The sequence below is a fragment of the Taudactylus pleione genome, unplaced genomic scaffold, assembly GCF_031769625.1.
Source record: "Taudactylus pleione unplaced genomic scaffold, aTauple2 ptg000018l, whole genome shotgun sequence".
Lineage (NCBI taxonomy): Eukaryota > Metazoa > Chordata > Amphibia > Anura > Myobatrachidae > Taudactylus > Taudactylus pleione.
The window spans coordinates 9582501-9607762 of record NW_028284420.1 but is presented as its reverse complement, the minus strand read 5'-3'; the positions used below and the strand labels follow the sequence as shown (position 1 = coordinate 9607762).

At 43.3% G+C, this 25262-nt stretch overlaps 1 protein-coding gene and 1 pseudogene across 2 annotated transcripts in view; one reads left to right on the top strand and one right to left on the bottom strand.

The window, feature by feature from the left end:
- Positions 1–11080: 11080 nt before the first annotated feature.
- GNAS (GNAS complex locus) overlaps positions 11081–25262 on the bottom strand; it is a 250293-nt gene continuing 236111 nt past the window's right edge. The window contains exons 6-12 of one of the 2 annotated variants that reach the window (XM_088442481.1): positions 16605–16659; positions 15870–15943; positions 15590–15648; positions 14814–14934; positions 14415–14545; positions 13916–13983; positions 11081–13041 (exon numbers count right to left, since the gene is read on the bottom strand). In XM_088442481.1, the coding sequence (XP_088298607.1) occupies positions 12895–13041; positions 13916–13983; positions 14415–14545; positions 14814–14934; positions 15590–15648; positions 15870–15943; positions 16605–16659 (655 nt within the window). In that variant the 3' untranslated portion in view covers positions 11081–12894. The remainder of the gene's footprint in view (positions 13042–13915; positions 13984–14414; positions 14546–14813; positions 14935–15589; positions 15649–15869; positions 15944–16604; positions 16660–25262) is intronic. The other variant, XM_088442489.1, reaches the window with a different exon arrangement.
- On the top strand, positions 22941–23059 carry LOC148540656 (5S ribosomal RNA; annotated as a pseudogene).

Below are 25262 nucleotides of genomic sequence, written 5' to 3'. Positions count from 1 at the left end.
ACAAATATTGCAGTGTGGCAGGGCACATTATCCTGCTGAAAGAGACCACTGCAATCGGGCAATACTGTTACAATAAAAGGGGATACTTGCAACAAAGTGTAGGTAGATGGTACATGTCAAAGTAACATCCACAAGTATGCCAGGACCCAAGGTTTTCAACCAGAACATTGCACCACACTTCCGCTGCCAGCTTGCCTTCTTCCTTTGGTGCAATCTCTTCCCCAGATAAACCACATACCTGACAACATATTGTAAAAGAAAAAGTTATTCATCAGACCAGGCCACCTTCTTCCATTGTTGCATGATCCAGTTCTGACCCTTACCTGCCCATTGTAGGCACTTTCGACAGAGGACAAGGGTCAGCATATGCACTCTAACCGGTCTGTGACTATACAGCAAGCTGCAATGCACTGTGTTCTCACACCTTCCTATCATAGCCAGCATTAACCTTTTCAGCAATATGTGCTACAGTAGCTCTTCTGATCAGACCAGATGGGCTAGCCTTCATTCCCCACACGCATCAATGAGCCCATGACCCTGTTGTCCTTCCTTGAACCACTTTTGGTAGGCACTAACGACACTTTTTTACAAGACTTGCTGTTTTGGAGATGTGTCTGACCCAGTCATCTAACAGTCAGTTTGGCCCTTATCAAAGTCACTCAGATCCTTACGATAGCCCCTTTTTCCTACTTCCAAAACAAACTTCGAGAACAGACTGTTTAAAATATCCCACCCCTCGACATGTGCCACTGTAATGTGATAATCAAGGACCGATGTGTGTATAATATATATATATATATATTTTACATATACACATACAAGGGGAGTCAAAAATTATCCACAATGCAGTTATATTAGAACTTTTGTTGGCTGCACTGTCTTATCAACACTTTCCGTACTAGGTCGCTGTCTCCCTAGTCACTGCTGTGCAGGTTTGAACATGTTACATCAGTTCATTTGTGACTACAGTGCAAGAACAAATGGCTACCCCCACATGTGATTTGCAAGAAAGAAGAGCGGCGTGCAGTGAATTGTTTTTTGTGATCTGAGGGTGTATCTGGTGCCGATATTTATCAAAGACTTTTTGCACAGTATAGTGTTTTGTTGCAATTAAGTGTTTATGAATGGATAGAGAAGTTCAAAGGAGGTCGCACAAGTGTCAGCCATTAAGTAGCCAGAGCGCCCCCATCCACCAATGATGAGAACATTGAGCGTGCGCGTGAATAAATTCTGTTGGATAGAAGTGACAGTGGATTATGTTGCAAATCAGCCATGATGCACATCTGTTGTAGACAGCAGTGCATTCGAGGCTCGCAGCTCAGCCTAAAACATTTTTTAATGAGGGAATACGAAAGCTTGTTGAAAGAAGGATTGAAAAGCAGGAAGATTATGTAAAAAATTAAGAGTTATGGCATAACATACCTTAGTTACCTCTTTTTCTTCGAGGTCCACAGGCTCTACCTTGGGGTATGTAGCTGGAGTGATCCATTACACCAAACCACTTACAGCTTTGAAGCTCCCAGCACAGGTCCTCCTCCTCCCTATATACCCCCACCCCCAGCCAGTGTGTAAACAAGCTTAACAGCAAGAGACAGAAAGTAGAGAAGGAAGTACAATGTACCCAAGAAACACTCACAATACAAAGAGGGAATCAGTGATTCAAAAAAAGAGCAAAGAACAGATCCCAGGGTCCACAAGATCTACCTCGTGGCCATCATAAAGCTGTTCCCTTAAGGGTGGGGACGGTCCTGAGCAGAGAGGAGAATCCACCACCCAAAGGAAGCATCCTGGGAGGCAAAAGTATCAAATGCATAAAATTTGATAAAGGTATGCACAGAAGACCAAGTGGCCACCTTGCACAGGCGAGGCGCCATTTCGAACCACCCACGATGGTCCCACAGACCAAGAAAAATGCGCTGTCATCTTGTTCAGGACAGGGAGATCAGCCTGTGTATAGACCTGAGAAAGTCATACACAACCAGCGAGCCAAAGTCTGTTTGTTAGCGGGCCAGCCTTATTTGTGAAACCCATAAAATACAAAGAGCGCATCCGATTTCCTCATGAAGCTAGTACGATCCAGGTAGATACGTAGGGAACGAACCACATCCAGGGTAGCTTCACATTTAGAAAGATCTGAAGGCTGAAAGGCCTGGACCACAATTTCTTCATTAATATGAAAACGGGATACCACCTTTGGAAGGTAACCCGTCTAGTACGAAGAACAGCTCTATTTTGATGAAAAATCAAATATGGGGAGCGACATGACAGTGCTGCCAAATCAGAAACTCTGCAAGCTGAGGAAATAGCGAGGAGAAAAACCTGTCTTCGCTGTCAACCATCTAAGGTCCACCTTATCCAAGGGCTCAAAAGGAGAAGCTTGCAGTGCCCTGAGAACCAAAGATAAATCCCACGGTGCCACCGGAGGGACAAATGGAGGTTGCAGACGGAGAACCCTCTGTAAAAATGTTCTAACATCTGGCAGGGGAGCAATTCTATGCTGGAACCATACTGACAATGCAGAAACCTGAACCCTCAGGGTAGCCAGGCGAAGACCTAAGTCTAATCCCGCCTGAAGAAAAGCAAGCACTCACGAGACCCTGAAAAAACTTTAGGGTCATATTTTCTGTGGGAACACCAAAGAAGAAATGAATGCAAAATCCTGTGATAGATGCGGCCCGAAGCAGGCTTCCTTACCCTCAGCTTCGTCTGGATCATAGAAATAGAGAAACCTTTAAGACAGAAGACTCAAGAGCCATGCAGTCAATGCCAGCCGAGGTAAATCCAGATATAGGCAGGGACCCTGCGTTAGTAAATCCAGTCGTAGAGGAAGTGGACTGTCTATGGATAAACATGTCAGATCTATGAACCAATGTCTCCTGGGCCAGGTAGGAGCAATTAGTATTATCCTGCCGCCTTCCTGCTTGAACTTTTTGACGATCCTTGGGAGAAGGGCGGACACAGGTATGCCAACCTAAAGTCCCATCTCACCGCCAAAGCATCCACGAAGGGGACCGAGTGATCCCTTGTTCTGGACCCGTACATGGGGCCCTTATGGTTGCGACGTGACGCCATGAGGTGGTCCCCACCAGGAGTTGAAAGACGTCCGGATGAAGAGCCCATTCTCCGGCATCTATGTCCAGACGACTTAGGAAGTCCGCTTCCCAGTTGAGGACTCCTGGTATGAATATTGACGAGATTGGAGGAAGATGGCATTCTGTCCACTGCAGAATGTTTGCAAATTTCCTCATGGCTGCCAGACTTCGTATGCCTCCTTAATGATTGATATAGGCCACCGAAGTTGCGTTGGTCAGACAGAATCTGAACAGGCCCGCCTTCAAGTAGGTCCTCTGCCAGAATGAGCACTCCGTGCACTGCACGAAGTTCCAAAACATTTATCTGTAGGTAACTTTCCTGATCCGTCCACCTTCCCTGAAAAGTGTGATGACCTGTCACTGCTCCCCCATCCTCGCATCCATGGTGAGGAGTACCCAATCCGGGATCCACAACAGGCGACCCTTGTCTAAATGAGTAGTCTGCAGCCACCAAGCGAGGGAGAGCCGAACCTCTGGGGTGATGCAGATCATCTGAGGCTTTATCCGATAATATCGACCATGCCAATGAGATAGAATCCATTGCTGCAGGGACCTAGAGTGAAACTGGGCATAAGCCACCATGTTGAATGTGGACATCATCGAGCCCAGCACCTGTATTGCCAAGTGAACTGATAATCCCTGCTTGCAAATTAGACTGTGCACACAAGATTGAAGTTCTGAAATCTTGTCCTCTGGCAGAAGAATCCTCTGTCCCAGAGTCCAGCAGTGCCCCTAAGTGCACCATTTGCAGAGTTGAAAATACCCAAGGGCTGTGGCCAAACCGAAGTGTAGAGCCTGAAATTGGTAATGTTGCTGTAGGAATTGGTAATATAGAGCTCTTGCTCAATCTAGTTACATGAGCATCTACTGATGGGGGAACTTTCCATTCGTTACACTCACCAAGTGCAAATGGGCATAGAGAGGTTAAATTCCTTGTAACATGAAAAAGTAGAGCTATGTTAAGAACTTACCTTTGTTATCTCTTTTTCTACGAGGTCCATAGGGTCCACAGGAAACCTTGGGGGTTTAGGTGATGGCGAAGACATCCGGGCACCATGCAGTTCAATTTTTTTTCTCCCAGGATGCAACGGGGCCAGATGCTCCTCAGTTACGTAGCAAGCCAAAGGCCAGAGGAGGATAAAAGAGAGAAGTCTGGAACACTCAAGAATCACATTCTCACACAGAAGGAGACGGAAAACTGGTGACCGGAGTGAAGCCCACCTGAAGCCCAGGTGTGTCAGGGCGGGTGCCCTGTGGACCCTATGGACCTCAAAAAGGTAAGTTCTTACCACATCTCTAGCTTTCTACTTCAGGGTCCATAGAAGGTATACAGGAAACTTTGGGGATTCCCAAAGCAGTACCCTCAAGGGCGGGGACGCTACTGTGCAGAAAGAAGAATCCCAAGCCCGAAGGAAGCATCCTGAGTGGCAAAGGTATCAAAGGCATAACCTCAAAAAGGTCTGGATAGAAGTGCACGTGGCCGCCTTACAAGCTGTACAGCCGAGGCACCTCGACTAACTGCAGGCGAAGGGCCCACAGACCAAGTAGAATGAGCAGTAACAGAGGGTGGGACTGGAAAGCCCTCATGAATGTAAGCCTAAGAGATAGTCATGCAAAGCCATCTAGCCAAAGTTTATTGCCATCCTCTCTTGTGGAAACCATAAACAAACAAGGAGTCTGATTTCCGAAGAGAACTGGTACGATCCACATAAATCCTGAGGACACGTATCACATCCAATGAAGCCTCCCCTGCCGAGAGGTCTGAGGAGTTAAAGGCCGGCACAATCATTTCTTCATTAATGTGGATAGAGCCCACCTTAGGAAGAAACCCAGGGCGAGTTCGAAGCACTGCCCTGTCTCTATTAAAACCTAGAAATGGGGAACGACGGGAGAGCCCCTAAATCAGAAACTCTTCTGGCGGAAGTAATGGCCAGAAGAAAGTCTTGGCAGTAAGCCATTTGAGATCCACTGAGCCCAGTAGTTCAAATGGAGGGCTCTGGAGAGCCTCAAGGACAACAACCAAACCCCAAGGCACTACAGGAGGGACAAAGGGAGGCTGGATACATAGGACCCCCTGCAGAAAAATGCGGATGTCAGGAAGAGGAGCAATCCTTCGCTGGAAGCGTACTGAAAGAGCCAAGATATGGACCTTCAGTGTAGCAAGGCAGAGACCAAACATAAACCCACTTGCAGGAACCATTCAAAAGAGGTATATGCCATACCCTGTGGTAAATTCTAGCAGAAGCAGGTTTACATGCTCAGACCATGGTGTTAACCACAGAGCCGGAAAAACCCTTGGACTTTGACGGTGTGGTTCTTGAGACATCCCTTTTTGAAGACAGATGACCCAGATCTGGGTAGAGGCAAGGACCCGGAGACAACAGGTCCGGACATTGATGCAACAGCCACAGAGTGCCCATGGAAAGACTCCGAAGATCTGAGTACCATGGACATCGGGGCCACGCTGGAGCCACCAGCACGACCATGCCGCCCTCTTGTTTGAACTTAGGAATTACTCGAGGGAGATTGGAGGAAACCGGTACACAAACAGGAAAGTCCACTTGACTGATAGAGCGTCCACCAAGAGAGCACTGGAGTCTCTTGTCCTGGACCCGTACTGCAGCAGCTTGTGATTTAGTCGAGAGGCCATGAGGTCCACGTCTGGATTGCCCCACCTGTCTACTAGGAGTTGAAACACTTCTTGGTGAAGAGACCATTCCCCTGGATGCACGTCGTGATGGCTGAGGAAGTCCGCTTCCCAATTTAGCCCTCCTGGAATGAACACTGCCGATATGGCTGGTAGATGGCCTTCCGCCCATGTCAGAATGCGTGACATCTCTGTCATTGCCACCTGACTTAGAGTTCCTCCTTGACGATTTAGATAAGCCACTGTCGTGGCATTGTCTGACTTGAATGGGTTTTCCGTGAAGCAACAGCCTGGCTTGCTGCAGAGCCCTGAAGACTGCCCGCAGTTCCAATATATTGATTGGAAGCGCAGATTCCTCTGCGATCCACCTTCCCTGAAAGGAGTGTGGACAAGTCATTGTGCCCCAGCCCCGAAGACTGGCAATCGTCGTCAGAAGGACCCAGTCCGAGATCCAAAAGGGGCGCCCCTTGGTGAGGTGAGCCATCTTGTAGAGGATCAATAGCTGCAGAGGCTGGGAATGAAACTGGGCATACTCCACCATGTCGAATGTCGACACCATGGATCCCAGTAACTGCATTGCTGAGTGGACTGACACTCGGGCGATTGTGAAGGCATCTGCGTACACGCGCCTGCAAAGTGGAGATCTTTTCTGCTGTCACAAAAATCCTTTGCTGTTGTGAATCCAACAGGGCTCCCAGATGGAGCATCCTATTTGACGGAATCAGTGAGGACTTTTTACAATTCAACCACCCGTGTACCTGGAGCACAAATATCGTTAGCTGCAGGTGGTGGTGGTGAAGTACCTCCGAGTACCCTGCTAGTAACAAGAGGTCATCCAGGTATGGTAACAGGGGGATCCCCTGCAGCCACAGATGGCCTGCCATTACCTGTGTAAATATTCGAGGTGCAGTTGCAAGGCCAAACGGCAGAGCCTGAAACTGGAAATGCTGTTGTGACACAGCGAACCTGAGAAAACATTGGTGAGCTGAAACAATCAGAATATGCAGGTATGCATCCCAAATATCCAGGGATACCATAAAATCCCCAGGTTCCATAGCCAGTATAACTGAGCGTAGGGTTTCCATTCTGAACCTGGGTACCCTGAGCAATTTGTTCAGGGACCTGAGATTGAGAATAGGAAGGCAAGAACAGTTTGGCTTCTGAACTAGAAAAAGGCTGGAATAATAATGTTCCTCTTTGGGACATCAGGACCGATACAATGACTCTTGCCTGTAGCATGGATTGTACCACCTGTTAAATAGCCAAATCCTTGTCCGGGTTCTTCGCAACCCCTGTGCAAAAGAACTGATGGGGAGGCCTTCTGCGGAAGTAGAGGGCGTACCCCAGAGAGACCACTTCCTTCACCCAGGAATCCGTGGTAGTTTGACACCAGTACTGGGCGAACTAAAGAAGTCGGCCTCCCACCCTGGGGTCCCGCAGGAGGAGGCCCGTCCAGTCAAGTGGAGGGCTTGTTATAAGGCTTGGCAGCCGGACGTCTGGTACTCCAGGGCTGCTTCTTAGACCTGGCAGATTTCTTGGTGGTAGATGGCCTGGGAAAGGACTGAGTTCTAGCCTTACCTGGGGTCCGTTAGGTCCGAAAAGGATGAAGTCCGAACCCCCGAAAAGGCCGAAGCAGAAGTCAGACAAACCAACTTAGCTGCTGCTCAGGTATTCACAATCTTGTTCAGATCAGGTCCAAACAAGACTTTACCATCATAAGGCAAACATTCCAACCCCTTCGTGGATTCCGCATCAGCTCTCCAAGAATGGAGCCACAGAGAACGGTGAGCCGCAATGGCCGCCGAAGAAACCCTGGCATTTAGAAGGCCAATATCCAAAGCTGCCTCATTTATATAGGTAGACAAATCTCTGAGATTTCCCACCAGATGCAGCTGTTCCCTGGTAGCATTAGAGGCCAAGGATGTTTCAAGGCTATTAGCCCAACATTCCATGGCCCGAGCTACCCAGCAAATGGCCATAGCTGGTATGCACGCAGCCCCCGAAAGGGAATAAACAGATTTAAGGCATACCTCTACCTTCCTATCTGTAACATCCTTCAGGAACGACATGGGCATAGGAAGCATCACGCTTCTTACCAAGCGCGTGACATGGGAATCCACCACCTGTGGAGTCTCCCATTTGGAAAAGTAATACTGAGCAAAAGGGTAAGCAGGGACTAGACGCTTCTGCGGTTGTTAGCGCTTTCCAGGCGTTTTCCAAGCTACCTCCAAGTGATTCACCAATTGAACAGACAATGGGAATGTCACCTTTTCTTTCATGAAATATGCATGCCTAGGCGCAGGAGGCTCATCCTCCTCTGTGATCAGGGCTGCTTTTACTGCAATATAGCAGGAACTGTATTAACCCACTGCGGGGGTAACACCTGTGAAGGTGTAGGAGGTTGCAGCAGGTTTTGTGCTGGCAAAAGGTGCTGCTGTTGAAAACTGAACTGTGGACACATAGGAGGGCCTGCTAAACACCCTGCAATGGTTGTTAGTGCTTTTGCAAAGTACTTCCATGGCGGCTCCTGCTGAACGATTGAGGATTCTATGGGACCCGGGGCAGTGCAACACAGGAAACATAACTCCTCAGAGGCTATGTCCCCTGCCCCTAACACCGCTGTACATTTTTTACAGAGCAGTTTAATAGGGGTGAACTTAGTCATATCACTCTCACTGCCAGACATAGTAAAGAGGATCGCTTAACAGAGACTGAGTCTCAGCTGCGACTTATGCCACACCTGCACTTATGGCATTTTCAGAAGAGAGGAATAGGTACAGGGATAGCAACAAGAGAATGATCTTTTTAGCCTGGAAAAAAGAGACAGAGAGCTAGCATAGTCACAAATGCAGAAAACAATAATACCTGCACTTAAGTCAACTACAGAGACTTAACGTCTAGTAGAATAAAAGTGCTACATACACTGACCACCAACCAGAGGAAAGGTATGTAGAGTGACCCGTACTCCGCACTGCTTGTGGAGATCAGCGACACAGCCAGGAGAATGATCGAAGAACTCATGGGGAGGTGGAGCCAGAAACAGGAAGCTATCACAGATCAAGCCATACCACAGTGGAAAGGCGTGTTCAGCAGCAGGGAGGAGCCGGCTGTTAGATCGGGAAGGCTGCCTTCCCTGGCCAGCATTTAACCCCTGGGATGCTGGAGTGTTCCGCAGAAGCGGCTTAGTGTGGACGCAGGACTAAGTGCCTGGCCACACTTGCTGTTATCCCCAAGGTGTTCCCCAACCCTGGATTAAAAAGACTGTCTCGGCACGCACCACCACAGTGCTTGTCGCTTACCTACACCCCGTAGTGTCCGGCTGCAGTCTAGGAATCCTTCGGGGTCCCTGCTAGCCAAGACCCCTGAGGCCCGTCGAGAAGTACGGATCAGTACCGACGTCTCAGCACCAGCGGGGTGATGATGCGGCCGCGCGAGCTCCCACTGGACTGTTCACGCTGACCGCACTTAGGAAAAACTTAAAATTTTCAGGGCTGTTAGTAACAGTCCCACTACAATACAGTGACCCAACTCCAGCCGGGCACCAAACGAAACTGAGGAGTCTCCGGCCCGGGGACAGGGTATAGAGGGAGGCCCCGTTGCATCATGGGAGAAAATTATTTAACTGCATGGTGCCTGGATGTCTTCGCCATCACCTATACCCAAAGGTTTCCTGTGGACCTTCTATGAACCCTGAAGTAGAAATGCTTATTTGGAGTGCACCATGCTGCAGACATGAGATTCGTCTGTTGTTCAGACTGAGAAAAATAATCTTTAGCCACCTGACGCCTAAGACCGGAGTCTTAGTATAGAGGAAGAGAAGATTCCGCCGAAATCTGAGGACAGATCTAACCGCTCTCACCAGAGGGGACATCCACAGAGGATTGATGGTCTTCTTTCACTGAGCAATACCCCAAACTCTGAGTATCAGAGTGGGATGAGGAGGTTGAGTCAGAATCCTGAGGCAATGTCTGAAGAGAACCTCTCTTATGCCCGTTTTACTGCCACTGGTCTATTCACCTGCACCACTTGCTGAGAGGCTCTAGACGGCAGTATACTCTGACTAGAGTGAGCAGAAGAATCAAACCAACAGGGATTCATGGGGGCACATACATAGAAGGATGCAAATGCTGTGGGTACCCCATAGCAGGTAGCAATATTGTGGCAAGAGCACGTGATGCTGCGCTGTCCTGTCCACAAAATGCGATAACACCTGAGACCAAGAGGCCACCCAGGGTGGTTCTTGTGCTGGTACAGGTGTACAAGATAGAAAAGGTGGCTGTTTACGACACTATACAACCCATCTTGCACAAAGTCCTGTTCAGACAGGCCTGCAAAACAGGATTTACATGATTTTAGCACAGGGAAATCATCCTTCTCTCCTTTACCTTTAGACACAGTAATGTGTAACAGGTATAGAGTATAAATGCAATGAGACTTTAAATGAAAAACCCCACACACCTTCAGAGGGATGAGGAGAAACAGTGATAGATATATCTGACAGTTTTGAAAACAAAAAGGCAGTATAAATACAGCAGCTAGCATCACAGTAACATACAATGCATACATATAATCAAATGCTAAATGCAAATGGACACAATCAACTGACCAGCCCCCTCAGGAGTATTGGTAGGATATAGAGTGCTACTATATACCTGACCCAAGGGAGAAGTATACAGGGAGACAGACCTAACATCTGAGACCAACAGCTTTCAGCAGCGCACCCAAGATGTGGTTAGTTTTTAGTGGCAAGAGAACCTTTATCATATGGATTTGAGTGTGTACTAAAAAAATTAATCTATCTATCTCAATCTATATATAGAGGCAGCACAGATGGTGTAATGGTTAGCATTACTGCCTTACAGCACTGAGGTTGTGGGTTTACTTCCCACTATGGCCTTAACTGGGCAGAGTTTGTATAATCTCCCTGTGCTTGCGTGGGCATCCTCCGGGTGCTCTGGTTTCTTCCCACACTCCAAAAATATACAGGTAGGCTAACTGGGTACCAACAAAATTAACCCTAGTGTGTAAGTGTGTGAGCATGTGGTAGTCAATTTAGAATGTAAGCTCCACGGGGGCAGGGACTGATGTGAATGGACAAGTATTCTCTGTAAAGCGCTGCAGAATGTGTGCGCTATATAAAATAACTGGATATAGAGATTATTTATAATTTATTTTTTACACACGTGAACTGCAGGTTTTCCAAGTGCCAGCATTCCTGGCACCCAATTAAATTGGGCAAGACAGGACAAACTGGGACCTGTAGTGCACTAGGGAAGTATTAATTCTATTCTTTATAAAATATTAACCCCACCCCAACCGCCCCTTGTGCGTGGCAAATGGGTCAAATGCGATCAAATGACAGGCTGGTTCTTACAGGAAGGGATGCAGAACAGAGTTTAGAAAATGATGGGTAGTAACAACAGGTTCATTATAGAAGGTCAAAACTGCTTTTAGTAAATTCAGTGTTTTTGGCTGCTAACCAATCAATCTCAGCACGTGCCATCAGATTCTAAACCCCAGCAAACTTGTTGCTTAGTTAATCTTGCCCTTACCAGAATAGGAGTAGATACAGTGGGGGTAAACTACACAGCCATTTTGAGGGAACAACAAAATTCATGAAAAAATTGGCCAACAGTACGCTAGGGCCTAGATACATCTAAGTCACCAGTATATATAAGTTCCAGGAATTCTGGTGGCCTGCCAACGTATTATAAAGTCTTTTAAAGGATAAAGAGGACTAGCACTTATTTGTAGCAAAATTTGGTTTATGTAGAAACAAGCCAGGTTCTTGCATTTGGATAGAGGTTTAAATGAGTTCAAGCTAAAAGTTAAAAGCACGATGAAGCCACAGTGGGTCACATCATGAAGACCCACTTTTAAAGTGGTTAATTTGCAACATTTGTACATTTTGTAATTTTTTTTTTTTTACTAAACAGCTTTTTTTCCTTTTTGTAAACCAGGAAGAAAAAAAAATAACTAGTACTACAGATCGATTTGCCCTATGTTGAAGGAACACAGGAAGGAAGGAAAAAGGGGCAGGAGAAATAGGTGACATTGCTGTACAGAGTAATTTGACATCCTTACATCTTAGCTCATTGTACAGGGCACAGCCAAAATCAAGGCACAAAGATCTTCTACAAGTTATTTTTTTTTTTCAATAAAGTTGTACAAAATAATACATTTTACATTCTGTACAAAGAATAATCCAGCAGTAAAATAAAAACAAAAACCATGAAAAGAAAGTGAGGGGGGTGTTGTACAGAAGGAAAGGGAGTGATCATGTTTGTGAGGACAGAGATCTAACATTTTGCTCAGAATTGAAGAATTAAAGATCACACAAGATCATTTAAAAGACAAAGAGGGGATAGAAAAAAAAAAAATGATGCATGACTAACTCAGAGCACAAATGTCCAGGATTTTTTTGGAAATAAATACATTGATATGTTGAAATTCATATCCAAGTATTTATTGTTTTTTTTTTTCTAAAAATAAAAAAAGAAAAAATAATGGCACCCTTGTTAAAGGCATAAAATCTCTTGCCGCTGCCCACCCAGTGATGGCAGGGAGCCTCCTAGCTCCGTAATATGAAGCCACAATATTACAGTCGAGAGTCGAGTGTCCTTTCAGTCGGCGGTCAGCAATGCAGTGCAGGGATACAAAGTTGATATAATGGGTGAGGGTCAAAAGGATAAAATTAGGCCATTATTATTGAGGGGAGGAAATAATCAGTACAGTCTCCAAGCCCATTGCACAGTCCCTCTTCCAGATGCATGTGAATACATTATATGAAGTCAAAATCCTCCACACGCACTGCATTAATGTTGGCATTCTGGGGATGGGGTAGTCCAGTCAAGGGTACATTGGTGCCCACCCGTGCTGTTTCAGGGCAGAGGGAGTGAAGGTCAGCAAGCCAACAGTTCCACAATTGTCCAGCAGTAAGGAAACCAGCAAAACAGGTGCAAGCTGGAGAGGGAGAATGCACACAGTTTTCCATCCCTTGATGGGTGTGTCGTTTTACCACCCCCTTTCTCCAGATTAATTTTTGTTGTTGTGTAGGATCTTTGTAGTTTCATTTTTTCTTTTTAAATTGAATTAAAGAGTCCAGGGAGGAGGAAAAAAAAAATATATATATATTTATAATTGAGAATCTCTCCATCACAACAGTTCGTACTGACGGAGGTGCATCCTTTGGATAATGTCCCGACAATCATTAAAAACCCTGCGAATATTTTCCGTATCCACTGCACACGTAAAGTGAGGATAACAGTAGTGCCGCCCATCCCCGCTTGCTGTACTGATTCTCTGTGGAAGAGAGGAGTATATGTTTAGCCAGTAATATAATAAGTGTGTGCCTCATAGTGAGAGCCAAGCAGAACTTGTACTTACATTCCTAAAACTTACCACTTTAGATGGAGGGGACAGATGTCCTGTGCAAAGGTAATTAAATATTTTTTGCTTAAGTGTGCAAACACCAGAAAACATCTTGTATAGAGTATATATAATCAATTAGATCAGAGAAGAAAAGATGACTTGTTTGGGGGCACTACTTATGTAATATGAATATCGCAGTGAAGCCTTCACGCATGTGCACTGCGATGCATGCGCAACAATCGGTCATTTGCGCAAGTAATCACAGTTGTGATCCGTAATGAAGGGCAAAACACATTGCTTGGTGTTGTCCAGGAACTTGTGGACAGTTGACAAAGAAGGGTGTCTGTAGGTCCACCACGTGCAGTGATTATTGCAAAGTACTGACATCAATAAAATCTTATCTATTTGCTATCAATGTCCAATCACATTTGTCTACACAGTAAACTAGCAATGAAGTAGATTTTTGCACACTGTGCATAAGTGTGTAACATTCTTACAAAAGTGTGAATGCCTTACAACGAAAAGTGTGCTAGTGTCACACAATGATGTTGTAGAGGTCAGGAAATGTTTAGGTTATCAGAAATAGATTAAGTTTTTTAAACACATTCCTTCAAAAGACTATATTGAGGGAGTAGGCTGTATTTGAAGGTAATAAATTAGAAATACAAGAATCCATAAGATCTAGAACACTTTTAATCTACTATTACTACTGGTCAGGACCTGCCAAATGCACCCTTCCCACACCAAGAAAATCCAAGACTAGGTCAAGTCAAACACAGTACAAATATAAAAGCGTAATACTTACAAGAAATTCATCTCTAATAAAATACTTGGCCCTTGTGACTCTGGGGTCCTCCCCGAGTTCTGGAGTTGCTATGGAGAAAAAAAAAAAAAAGTTTAATTTAATTTACAAAAGTGCAATAAAAATGCTGTTTCGCCTGGGTAGCAAAATTGAGAGAAGTCAAATTAAATGGGCTTACTTTATTTTGTACTGTAGTGTGGGGTGGGAGAGTACAAAAATGTGAGAAAATTGGAATGGAGAAAACAGTAATAGGCTAAACTGAGCAGTATTTTAGGTGTGAAAAATACCCTAAACTTCTCAGCAGTTATGGAGGCCATTGAAAATGGAAATTTGTTGAATTTTGTAGTGACACACTGTCTTCATAATGTGCATTTTGTGAATTATCTGCAATCTCTTACAATCTCTACCTATTGACGGTCTACCATTTGGGGTCTTCTAGACATTGTCTATCTTTTTAAAATAGATCTTTTATAACAAACCCGAGAAAGATATGAATACCTACCATCATCTGGGGTAGTATAACGAGCAAACTCTGGAAAGTAGTCCTCTATTTTAGATTTTCCAGCCAAAACCTTCTCGGCAAGTAGATCTTGTTTATTCAAGAAGAGAATGACTGAAATGGTCCGTAGCCACCTGTTTATAAAAATCGGTTGGTAAATATTAAGGTCTCATCCATCATCTACACAGAGCAGAGCATTTTGTGGTCGAAACCAGTGGTGACAAGAGTATTGTAGATCCAGTCACTTTCACTACTAGGAACTAGTGAATGGAGGAGGACCTGACAACTTTACTTAGCCCGATGTAAAAAGGAAGCAACAAAAGCAGAGAACCAGCTATCATTTTTGCTGACCAAGAGATTTAGCTTCCCAATTTGATTTTCTTTTTAAGAAATGTGTTGTACCTATTGTTCCAGATGCTCTTGAAGAGGTTTAGCGCTTCCTGGAGCCTGTTGGTCTGATTGTCCTCCCGAATAACCATATTATAGCTGCTGCTGGCAACCACAAATATAATCGCTGTCACATCTGAAACATAAAAGGAATCTTAAGCCACAAAGTATATAAAATGGGGAAAAAAACTGCACAGTAAAAAAAACAACGAAGGACAATGAAACACCAGACTACAGTGACTTAAATCCCTCCTCCACCTTGGTCACAGTTAGACATCAGGTGTTTAACACCTCACGCAAATCTGTAAACTGTAGAACCTTAGAACAGTTGAGTTTATATTTTTGGGTATAGTTGCAAGTGGACACAGGGTAGTTACAATTCTTTGACTGAATAAATTTGGTTGAAGCCTTCTACCAGGACAAATTTATTAAGCCTTTAATGGTGCATAAACACGGTCAGATTTTTTCCTTCAGATCTGAACGATAACGATTTAAAAATCGTTCAGTCGTTCATATCTGAAGGAAAATCTGACATATCTGACAAATCTGTCAGATGAACGATTTGAACGATGCGCGTTCCCGATGGTCAGATAACGATATCCGACATCTGATGTGTTTGCAGTCAGACTTGGACGATTCCATTCAGTTTAATGCAGTCAAAAATCTGACAAATCTGACTGTGTATGCTCCATAAGTTTAAAGAAATGTTAAAACAAAACAAACAAAAAAAAACACACCCAATGCCCAGAGTTAGTATTTTACATCATAAGTTTTAACCCTTCAGGTCTTACCATTAAAGCACTGGATCCATTTCCTGCGTTCATCACGTTGACCGCCAACATCAAACATACTATAAAGAGATATTAAGCATATTTAAAAAAATAATTCAATCTATGAAGCCAAGTAACCCATGACTAAACAAAAATCCTTTATGCATCAAAATGTAGATAATTCATTTTTCAAATCTGAGAAAGCAACCTAAGAGCATACATTTCACTGCATCTACAGATACTTTAATAGACTCTGATCCTGCACCCTTGTGACAGTCTAGAACAGATTTGCCATACTTACTGAAAGTTTACTTTGTCAACCTGAAACTTTGTTTCAAATATTCCTGATGTCAGGACTCTGCATCGTAGCAAATCCTAGAACAACAACAAGTATTTTTTTAGTTTCTCACAGCACTGGGGAACACAACTCTTCGGTAGCTCTACAAGTAGAACCTTGACAGTGATTTGAGTCAGCCTTGTAAAGCTGGCACAGAACCCATGCAGTATTCTAGTCAGACATTAAGGGGGCGATTCAATTCATCGGGAGTTGAATAGTGCCGGGAAGTTGGTCCCGGAGCTATTCAATTCAGCACGCTGAATTAAGTCAGAGAATGCTGATTCTCTTGACTAAAGTAAAGTGTTTAGTCGTGGGAACCGGCATTCTCGGACTAAAGTGTCGGCCGCAAGGCTATTAGCGCCACGCTAAGCTGGAACACAACCTCGCGGCTAGCACTTTAGATTTCTCCTCACACCCTCAGGTAACAGAATAACATTTAGAAATATTTAGATCAATATTTAAAAATATTCGTGGTCAGCTCCATGCATTACCATACAGAGAGAATATTTTACTGCATCTATTATGTAAAGCAAAAAGAGAACACACTCACCAGCATCATACCTTATTCTACTATAATAAAATAGTGTGCCACTCTATATCTATCCATCTGTAAATCTACACCTACATACAAGCCCCCCCCTCTCCCCCTCCCAAGATCCAGCTCTGTGATTCAAGCATACGAGTTGTACATCTACTCACCTGATCAGTTGGTGTGTAATCATTCTGTTGCACAATATCGATTTTGTCTAGAAAACTAGAACAGAGAAGTTGATTATAAAACTTTTATTCAAAGTTTAAAAAACCTGCTGCAAACATGTACAGTACATAGCTTATATAAAATATGGCTGTAACTACTGAATGATAAGAAATATAATAAAAGGTGAAGGAAGCAATTCCCCTAAGCCCATACACGAGAAAATCCGACCAAAACAGTGATTACTGTAGATAGGGTGTTACACTCTATAGAGTAATGCGCACTACCTGTATCAGTCTGGATAGTAATCTAATGCTGGGCATACACAGTCAGATAAAATGTCTCAAAATATAATTTTTAATAATATGATTCAAATTCAATAAATCTCCTTGATAAACCTGAGTATATGGATATGGCGAAATATTAAAAAATTGTTGCGGATAATAAATCGCCTGTGCAGATATGCTGGAAGTTTGGAAATCCTGTGTTTCTGGCCAAATGACAAATGCACAAGAAGCATTAGAGGCGGGGCCCGCCTGTCATAGATCTCCCTCTGTCCAATGGTGTCAGATGCAACGCCCCTCTGAATATTCATGAGAAGGAGGAGAAAACGGAGCTAAAAGCACCACCCATATGAGATGCGGAAATGGAGAGGTGAACAAGCCACCTTACTAGGCAAAACGCACGTCCACACTACACACTGACGGAGGTCTGGTCAGTGCACAGGCCGGACCCCGAACCTTGTGACCCCGACACGTATGTATATCAGCTGCCTGACCGCCGTGTCAGTGCAGCTGCAGAGTGACACAATCTATGTGTGACACTCCGCGCTATCATAGCACTATACACACACATGTATGCATATCCGCTGCCTGACCGCCATGTCAGTGCAGCTGATAAGACACAATCTGTGCCTGAGACTTTCTGTGCTATTATAGTGCCATACACATCCTCTCTGCAGTTCGATCTGCTTGGTGCTGTATATGTGACCTCACAATGATGAGTAAATATCAGCTACCTGACCGCCGTGTCAGTGTAACTGGTAAGTGATATATCTTGTGTGTGAGACAACTTGCGCTATTACAGCGCTCCCAGTGTATATGGATACATATATAATTTTTTCAACTTAATCTGCTCAGTGTTGAAACTTATGACTCCACCATTATGTGGAAGTAACAAAGAGGGGTATTCAATATGAAACGTTAACTTCACTGTCGAAGTTAACGTTTCATATCGGAGTTTTTACCTGCGTTAAAGTATCGGGCGCGCTCCCGCTTATACCCGTATTCAATATAAAATTAACAAAAACGGGAAACTCCGAAGTTGGATTTGCGTAAAGTTACGAATTTTTCCTTAAAAAATTGCAAGACCCCCCTAAAGTAGTAAAAACATGGGGGATCACTATGGGTACCCCCGTTTCAGCCTTTAATTGAAAGTCGGGGATTTAAATAGCCGCAGCAGGTGTATTTTTTCCGAAATTGAAGAAGTGATGCAGAAGAGCACTTAGGTTATTTTTTTCGTTTTTTTAAGTGGTCCCATCAAATTTGGGGTACATGACAATGGGTAATAGCATATTTTTATGTCCCTAAAGTAAGTTTTTAAAAATTCTGCATTTGTGCACCTGCCGCTATAATTCTATTCTTCAAAACACCTGCCGCATACTTGCAGAATAGCCCTGAACCTATTTCCCAATTTTTAAATTAATTTTTTGGGGTGTCCCTATTTTTTTTTTTTTTTACGTTTTTTTGACAGTTCTTTTTAAATGTAATTCCCAGGGCTGCAGGCTATTTTTTTTTAAGCCTGCACCCCTAAACCCCAATTCTGCACTTTTTTTCGACAACTATTCAATGGTGAAAAGTTATCCCCGTTTTTTATCAAAGACTTTTCAAAACTGCGATAAGTCTTTGAAATTGAATACGGTGTAAAAGTAAAACCTGCGATAATGACGTCATACCTCCGATATTAACGCAAAAACGATGTTATCGCACCCATATTGAATACCCCTGATAGACTTTATCCTGTCTGCTGCAGTCTATGGTGTACCCTGCCTTGTTATTCAAAACAATATGTTGATTGAGAGTGATTTTTTTCTCTGTGTTAATCTTTGTATTTGTCTGTATCATTTTTTGATATACTATTCATGCTCACACCCCAGGGTGTACTGGTGCCACTTTCTCTCAGGAACTGATTAAAGTTTCTTTATTATTCTACAGCTGATATAGCTATACTGAGATCAACCACTACACCATATAGGAACTCACCAGGAAGTAGTGAGATTACTAAGGCATGGTAATAACAGCTGGACGGTTTTCATGAGTTTCCAACAATAATTGAATGTATCAATTGTGGACAAATATAGGTTTACACCTGCAACTCTGTAGAGGCCTCATGAACATATAGGGGTAATCTAATATACATAACACAGTCGCTAGGTGTGACACTCATACTCCACAATTATAACAGTCCTGTCTGATATATGTTGTAAAATCACTAACAGACATACCCTTGCGGGTCAATGTGTATTGGTATCCTTTATGATGGTTATGTATCCATCTCTATACACACTATGAGGGGTATTCAACATGGAGCGAAAACTCAGTTTTTGCGATGTTTTCGCACCGATGACGTCATTTTCGGAGGTTTTGGTTTTACACCGTATCCAATAAAAACGGGCATAACTTTTCACCACTGAATAGGTGGCGAAAAAAAGTGCAGAATTGGGGTTTAGGGGTGCAGGCTTAAAAAAAATAGCCTGCACCCTTCAGAATGACCCCTTGAAACGATCTGTGTAAAAAAAAAATAAAAAAAAATGGGACACCCGAAAAAAAGCACTTTGAATTTGGGGGCCAAAAAAAAAATGTTGGGGGACAAAGTAAAAAAATAGCAAACTTGACTCTGTGGGGGTCCCCAAGTATGCCCCAGGTGTTTTTTTCATTGCAGCTGCTTGCGGCAGGTGGGTTTTTCACGATTTTTTCAAGTGACTTTAGCAACTTTAAAATACCCCAGATTTTCAAGTACCCCAAATTTGCTGGGCACAGTTATTTTTCCCCCAAAAAAAATTCTAAATGCTCTTCTGCATCATTTTTTTCAAAGTTGCATTTATGCACTTGCCGCGGCTATTAGAAACCCCGACTTCCTTCAGTAGTTAAAAATGGGGGTACCCATAGTGATCCCCCATGTCTACACATCTTTAGGGGGGGTCCCTAGAATATTTCCCGAAAATTCCCGTTTTAGTTGAACCCGTGAACAAAAAGTTGTAAAAATTTACAAAAAAAATAAATAAATATGACATAAGGTCCCCCCCAAAAGCCAAACCAGCCCCACGCTTGCCAGCCAGTGGTGGTTTCTAAAAATACGGGGAACTAAATGTGTAGGGTTCCACAGTATTTTAGAAACCAACACCAGGCTGCAGGGGCTAGTGCTAGTTTTAAATATAGGGGGCAGAAAAGACGTGGGGTACCCCCTACATTTAAGACCAGCACCAGACCCAACCGACCGGGGTGTAATGCCACAGCCTGGAGACCCAATCACCGGGGCTCCAGGTCCAAAGCCTTACACGCCAAGTCGGTCAGCGCAAGCCGTTGATCTCGGGGGAGTATGGGGACCCCCACAAAAAAGGGTCCCCCCTCTCCCGAGCACCACAGGCTTACGCTGAAGCCTGGGGCTCTTCCCCATACCCCTTGCTTGGTGGGTATGGGGATAATAGGGGGGCCAAATAATGTAACACTATTGTACTTTACAGTGGAACTACAAGTGCCAGCAGACATGCGGCACCCATAACTTCACTGTAAAATAAATAGTTAAAAAAAAAAAAAAAAAAAGACAGAACACAGTGTCCAGTATAAGTTTATTAAACACACCTACCCATTCACACATACTTACCTATACCAGATGTTCGGTCCCCTTGTCAAGTAGAAATCCATGATGAGTGGCCCTGCAAGAAAGATTTCATACTCACCTACATCCAGCGCTGGTCTCCGCAATAATCCATGGGTGCTTAAAAACAAAAAAAAAAAAGTGTTACCCAATCCACGGAACACAGCCATCTGTATGTGTGTTGCTACACATAGCTCCCGAATGCCAGCTATCGGCACTTCACGGGGCATTGCAGTCCAGAGAGCCAATCAGCGGCAGCGCTGATTGTAGAGCGCCTGCTGATTGGCTCCAGCAACTGACAGTTCCCACGTGGGCGAGTCACTCCACGTGGGAACTGTCAGTTGCCGGAGCCAATCAGCCGGCGCTCTACAGTGCCTTGCAGGCCCGTGAAGTGCCGATAGCTGACATTCGGGAGCTATCTGTATGTGTGGCAACACACATACAGATAGCTGTGTTCCGTGGATCGGGTAACTCGTTTTTTTGTTTTTAAACACCCATGGATTACTGCGGAGACCAGCGCTGGATGTAGGGGAGTATGAAATCTTTATTGCAGAGCCATGTTTTTGGGAAATCCTACTGAAGAGGACAGATTCATCTGGTATAGGTAAGTATGTGTGAATGGGTAGGTGTGTGTAATAAACTTATACTGGACACGGTGTGTGTGTGTGTTTTGTCTTTTTTTAACTATTTATTTTACAGTGAAATTACAGGTGCTGCATGTCTGCTGGCACTGGTAGTTCCACAAGTGCAAAATGGCAGGCATGCTGGCACTTGTAGTTCCACTGTAAAGTACAATAGTGTGACATTTGGCCCCCCTATTACCCCCATACCCACCGCTCCAGGGGTATGGGGATGAGCCCCAGGCTTCAGCGTAAGCCTGTGGTGCTCGGGAGAGGGGGGACCCTTTTTTGGGGGGTCCCCGACTCCCGAGATCACCGGCTTGCGCTGACCGACTTGGGGTGCAATGCTTTGGACCTGGAGCCCCGGTGATTGGGTGTCCGGGCTGTGGCATTACACCCCGGTCGGTTGGGTTTGGTGCTGGTCTTAAATATAGGGGGTACCCCACGTCTTTTTTGCCCCCTATATTTAAAACCAGCACTAGTCCCTGCAGAGGGGGGGGGGGGGGTCATTTTTTTTGTGTTTGCTGCTTTTTTTTTTTTTTTTTTTACAAGTTCGACAAAAACGGTAATTTTCGGGAAATATTCTAGGGACCCCCTAAAGATGTGTAGACATGGGGGATCACTATGGGTACCCTCATTTTTTATCTCCTGAAGGAAGTCGGGGTTTCTAATAGCCGCGGCAGGGAAAAAGACCTGACAAAGCTATTTAAAAACCCGACTTTATTTTGCAGGCAAAAACAGGGGTACCCATAGTGATCCCCTATGTCTGGACATCTTTAGGGGGATCCCAGGCATATTCCCAAGAATTCCCATTTTTATTCCTTAATGGGGTCAAGGGTCATTTTAAAAAAAAACAGGGATAATTTTTCAAAATCACTACAGCAAGTGAAAAAAAGTGCAGAATTGGGGTTTGGAGGTGCAGGCTTATAACAAATAGCCTGTACTTTTGGCAATGTCCCCTTAAAAGGAAATGTTCAAAAAAAAAAAAATAATAATAATAATAATCTGGACACCCTAAAAAAATAAAATAAAATTTGTTGAGAAAATATATAAAAAAAAAATAATAAAAAAAAAAAAATGCCAAACTAACAACATTAATTCTGGTGGGGTCCTCAAGTATGTGGCAGGTGTTTTTTTCATTGAGCAAAGTAGCGGCAGGTGCATTTTTGCACAATTTAAAAAAAAATAACTTTAGGGACTTAAAAATATGCTAGTACCCATTTCCATGTATCCCAAATTTGATGGCACCACTTTTAAAAACGAAAAAAAAAAAAAAAGCTAAATGCTCTTCTGCATCATTTCTTCAAAGTCGGGGGAAAAAAAAAAAAAAACAACCTGCTGCGGCTATTTAAAACCCCCAACTTTCTTCTGCAGGCAAAAAAGGGGGTACCCATAGTGAGCCCCGAGGTCTGGACATCTTTAGGGGGGTCCTACAATTATTTCCAAAAAATTCCCATTTGTTTTCGCCAATTCAAGTATCGCTGGGTCCCGTTTTCGACGTTTTCATATTGAATACGGGGATAAGCTGGGGCGCACGCGATACTTTTTGGCCGGCAAAAGCTCCGTTGTGCGGCAAAATTTTAGACGGCGAGGTTAAAGTTTCATATTGAATATCCCACTAAAATCATAAATTTGATGAATATTTATGGACTTCATAAACATCAGATTATACATGTGATATCTTGACTGCAATATATTATACCTGTGAGATAACTGAAGTACACATTTGCAATACTTCGCTTTATTAAAATGAGTAATGCAAATGTCAAAAAAAGGACTCCTCATTGAGATAGTCTACATTCACTTTTGCTATTGTACACCAGGACATCCAGACTTCCTTGAAATACCTACAATCTTACCGTACTGGATGTGCCCAATCCAGTCTGATCTTGGAAGCTGTACAGTATTGGGCCTGGTCAGTACTTGGATGGGTGCCCACCTGGGAATACCAGGTGTAGTAGGTTGGAATATATAGGAAGTGGACTGGGACAGATTGGTAACATAGCTTAGTGGTCACATGGTACAATTTTACAACCTGCTAATCTCAGGGTCACTCTTCCTGAGCATTTGTCATTTGGCCAGAAACACAGGATTTCCAAACTTACAGCATATCTGCACAGGAGATTTATTATCCGCAACAATTTTTGAATATTTCGCCATATCCATGTACTCAGGTTTAGCAAGGAGATTTATTGAATTTTAATTATTAAAAGTTATATTTTATGTATATTTTGATTTAAGAGTGGCCCAGCAACAAGCCCTTCTTGCTCTTCTTTCCTTTGTATATGGTATATTTTGGGCTTTGGGAGCACCACCAACAATATGGTATGGTAGCAATACAAGCAATGAGATACATGATGGTTGTTTTTCAATAATAATACGAGATAATCTAAGTTACTGTGCGGTACCCTCCCCTCTTGTTTCACAGATCAAATGTCTGTCAGACTTACAGAAATTTTATTTGGCAACCTGACACCCAGCAGATATGGTGACCATTTTTTATTGTCATCATCCTTTATTTGGCGTCACAAGGGGTCTGCAGCGCCTTCGCAAAAACAGTATGAACAAAAAACAGGAACGAAAGCGACTCATGCTGGGCACACACTCTACAATTACACAGGTCTGCGATGAAAAAGCTTTTTAAAACAAATTTATGTGATACTTCTAGATTTTTGCCTTCTGAACACGAAAATGACTCCCGATTTTGCATATCACATCACGTTTTTCTGCAAAACGTGTATTAATGAATTAGTAATTTTTTTCATATTCTTTAAAGTAATAAATGTATTCTGCCTACATTATAAAACATGGACTTAAATGAATTCAGTTGGTAGTATAGAATGTTGCAATTCAGTTCTCGTCATAGTGCCAGATTGAGGACACAGTCCTGGAGCTGAAATTTACAAAGGGCCTAAACCCCATACTGTCTAAAGGAACATTGCACACACACAACTACAAGGTGACCTGGCGAAGGTGGAACCAAATACAACAGATGCAACACAGTTTTGCCCTGTGCCGGCTCATTTTAACCCCTACCTACCACCACACACAGTACACACCACTTTCTTACACTTACAGTACAAGTGATTTCAAAATTTTTAGGCAATGTCAAAGATCCAGACTACAAAGAAATCAGGGAAATGCTTAATAGTTACAGAAACCTTGGCTGCAATATGAGTTAGGGGTGAGCGGGTTCGGTTTTACTCGGATTTACTCGGATCTTTAAACGGCATTTTATTGGCTATCGCCAATCATGTGTTTTGGATAGCCAATATAATAAATCCGAATTTGCGGTAAAGTGGCGATAAGAACCAAGTAAATCCGAGTAAAACCGAGCCTGCACATCCCTAGTTTAAAGGTAAATTTTTTTGAATTCCCATATTCAGCATTTCCCAAATAATCGGGGAGACTACAGTGAAGAACAGGGTGAACGGTTCCACCAACACGTTAAAGATGCAGAAAGATGATATCAGGGTCGTTTGGACATCAGCATGATGGCTGACTACTGCTGGATTATATACAGACGACATAGAAAGAGCTTATAAGCGAAAAAACGAAGTTTGAAGACAAAAAAAACAAAACCAGACATTAACAATTTTTTCAATAATTATGGTTTTGTTTCCATTATTGTTTGATTTTATTTTTATGTTATTAAGACAAAAACCGTGATCTCATCTACGTTTTAGTGTTTCTCAATAAATATGTCAAACGCAATTCAACTTCTTTTTTTCTTAAAAATGTATGTAACCCCCTTATAGGTAAATGTGATGTGGTAATTTTTTTTAATATACTATTTCTTGATGTAAGCAGGAGTATAATTAAGAATATAAAAGTATTATTAAAAAAGCTTTCAATACCTTAAATTTTGCAGACCTGTGTTATCTGTCAGATATCTGTCTGGTTGGAATGAAAATCTGGTAATGTATGGGAGCCAATAACAATCGACCATATGGTCTTAAACACTGGCTTGTGGCCTATTGTAGCAGGGGTTAAGGACTTACCTATCTTTAGGAACAAGAGGCTGATGCCTACATATCGCAGAGGCAGGAATTTGAAAGACTTATTAGTAAAAACCAACATTTCCAGCCTCCTCATCAGTCCTCCTTTTTTGACACAAGAGAAGAAACCTGGCTGCTACAAATGTACATCATGTACAACCTGCAACTA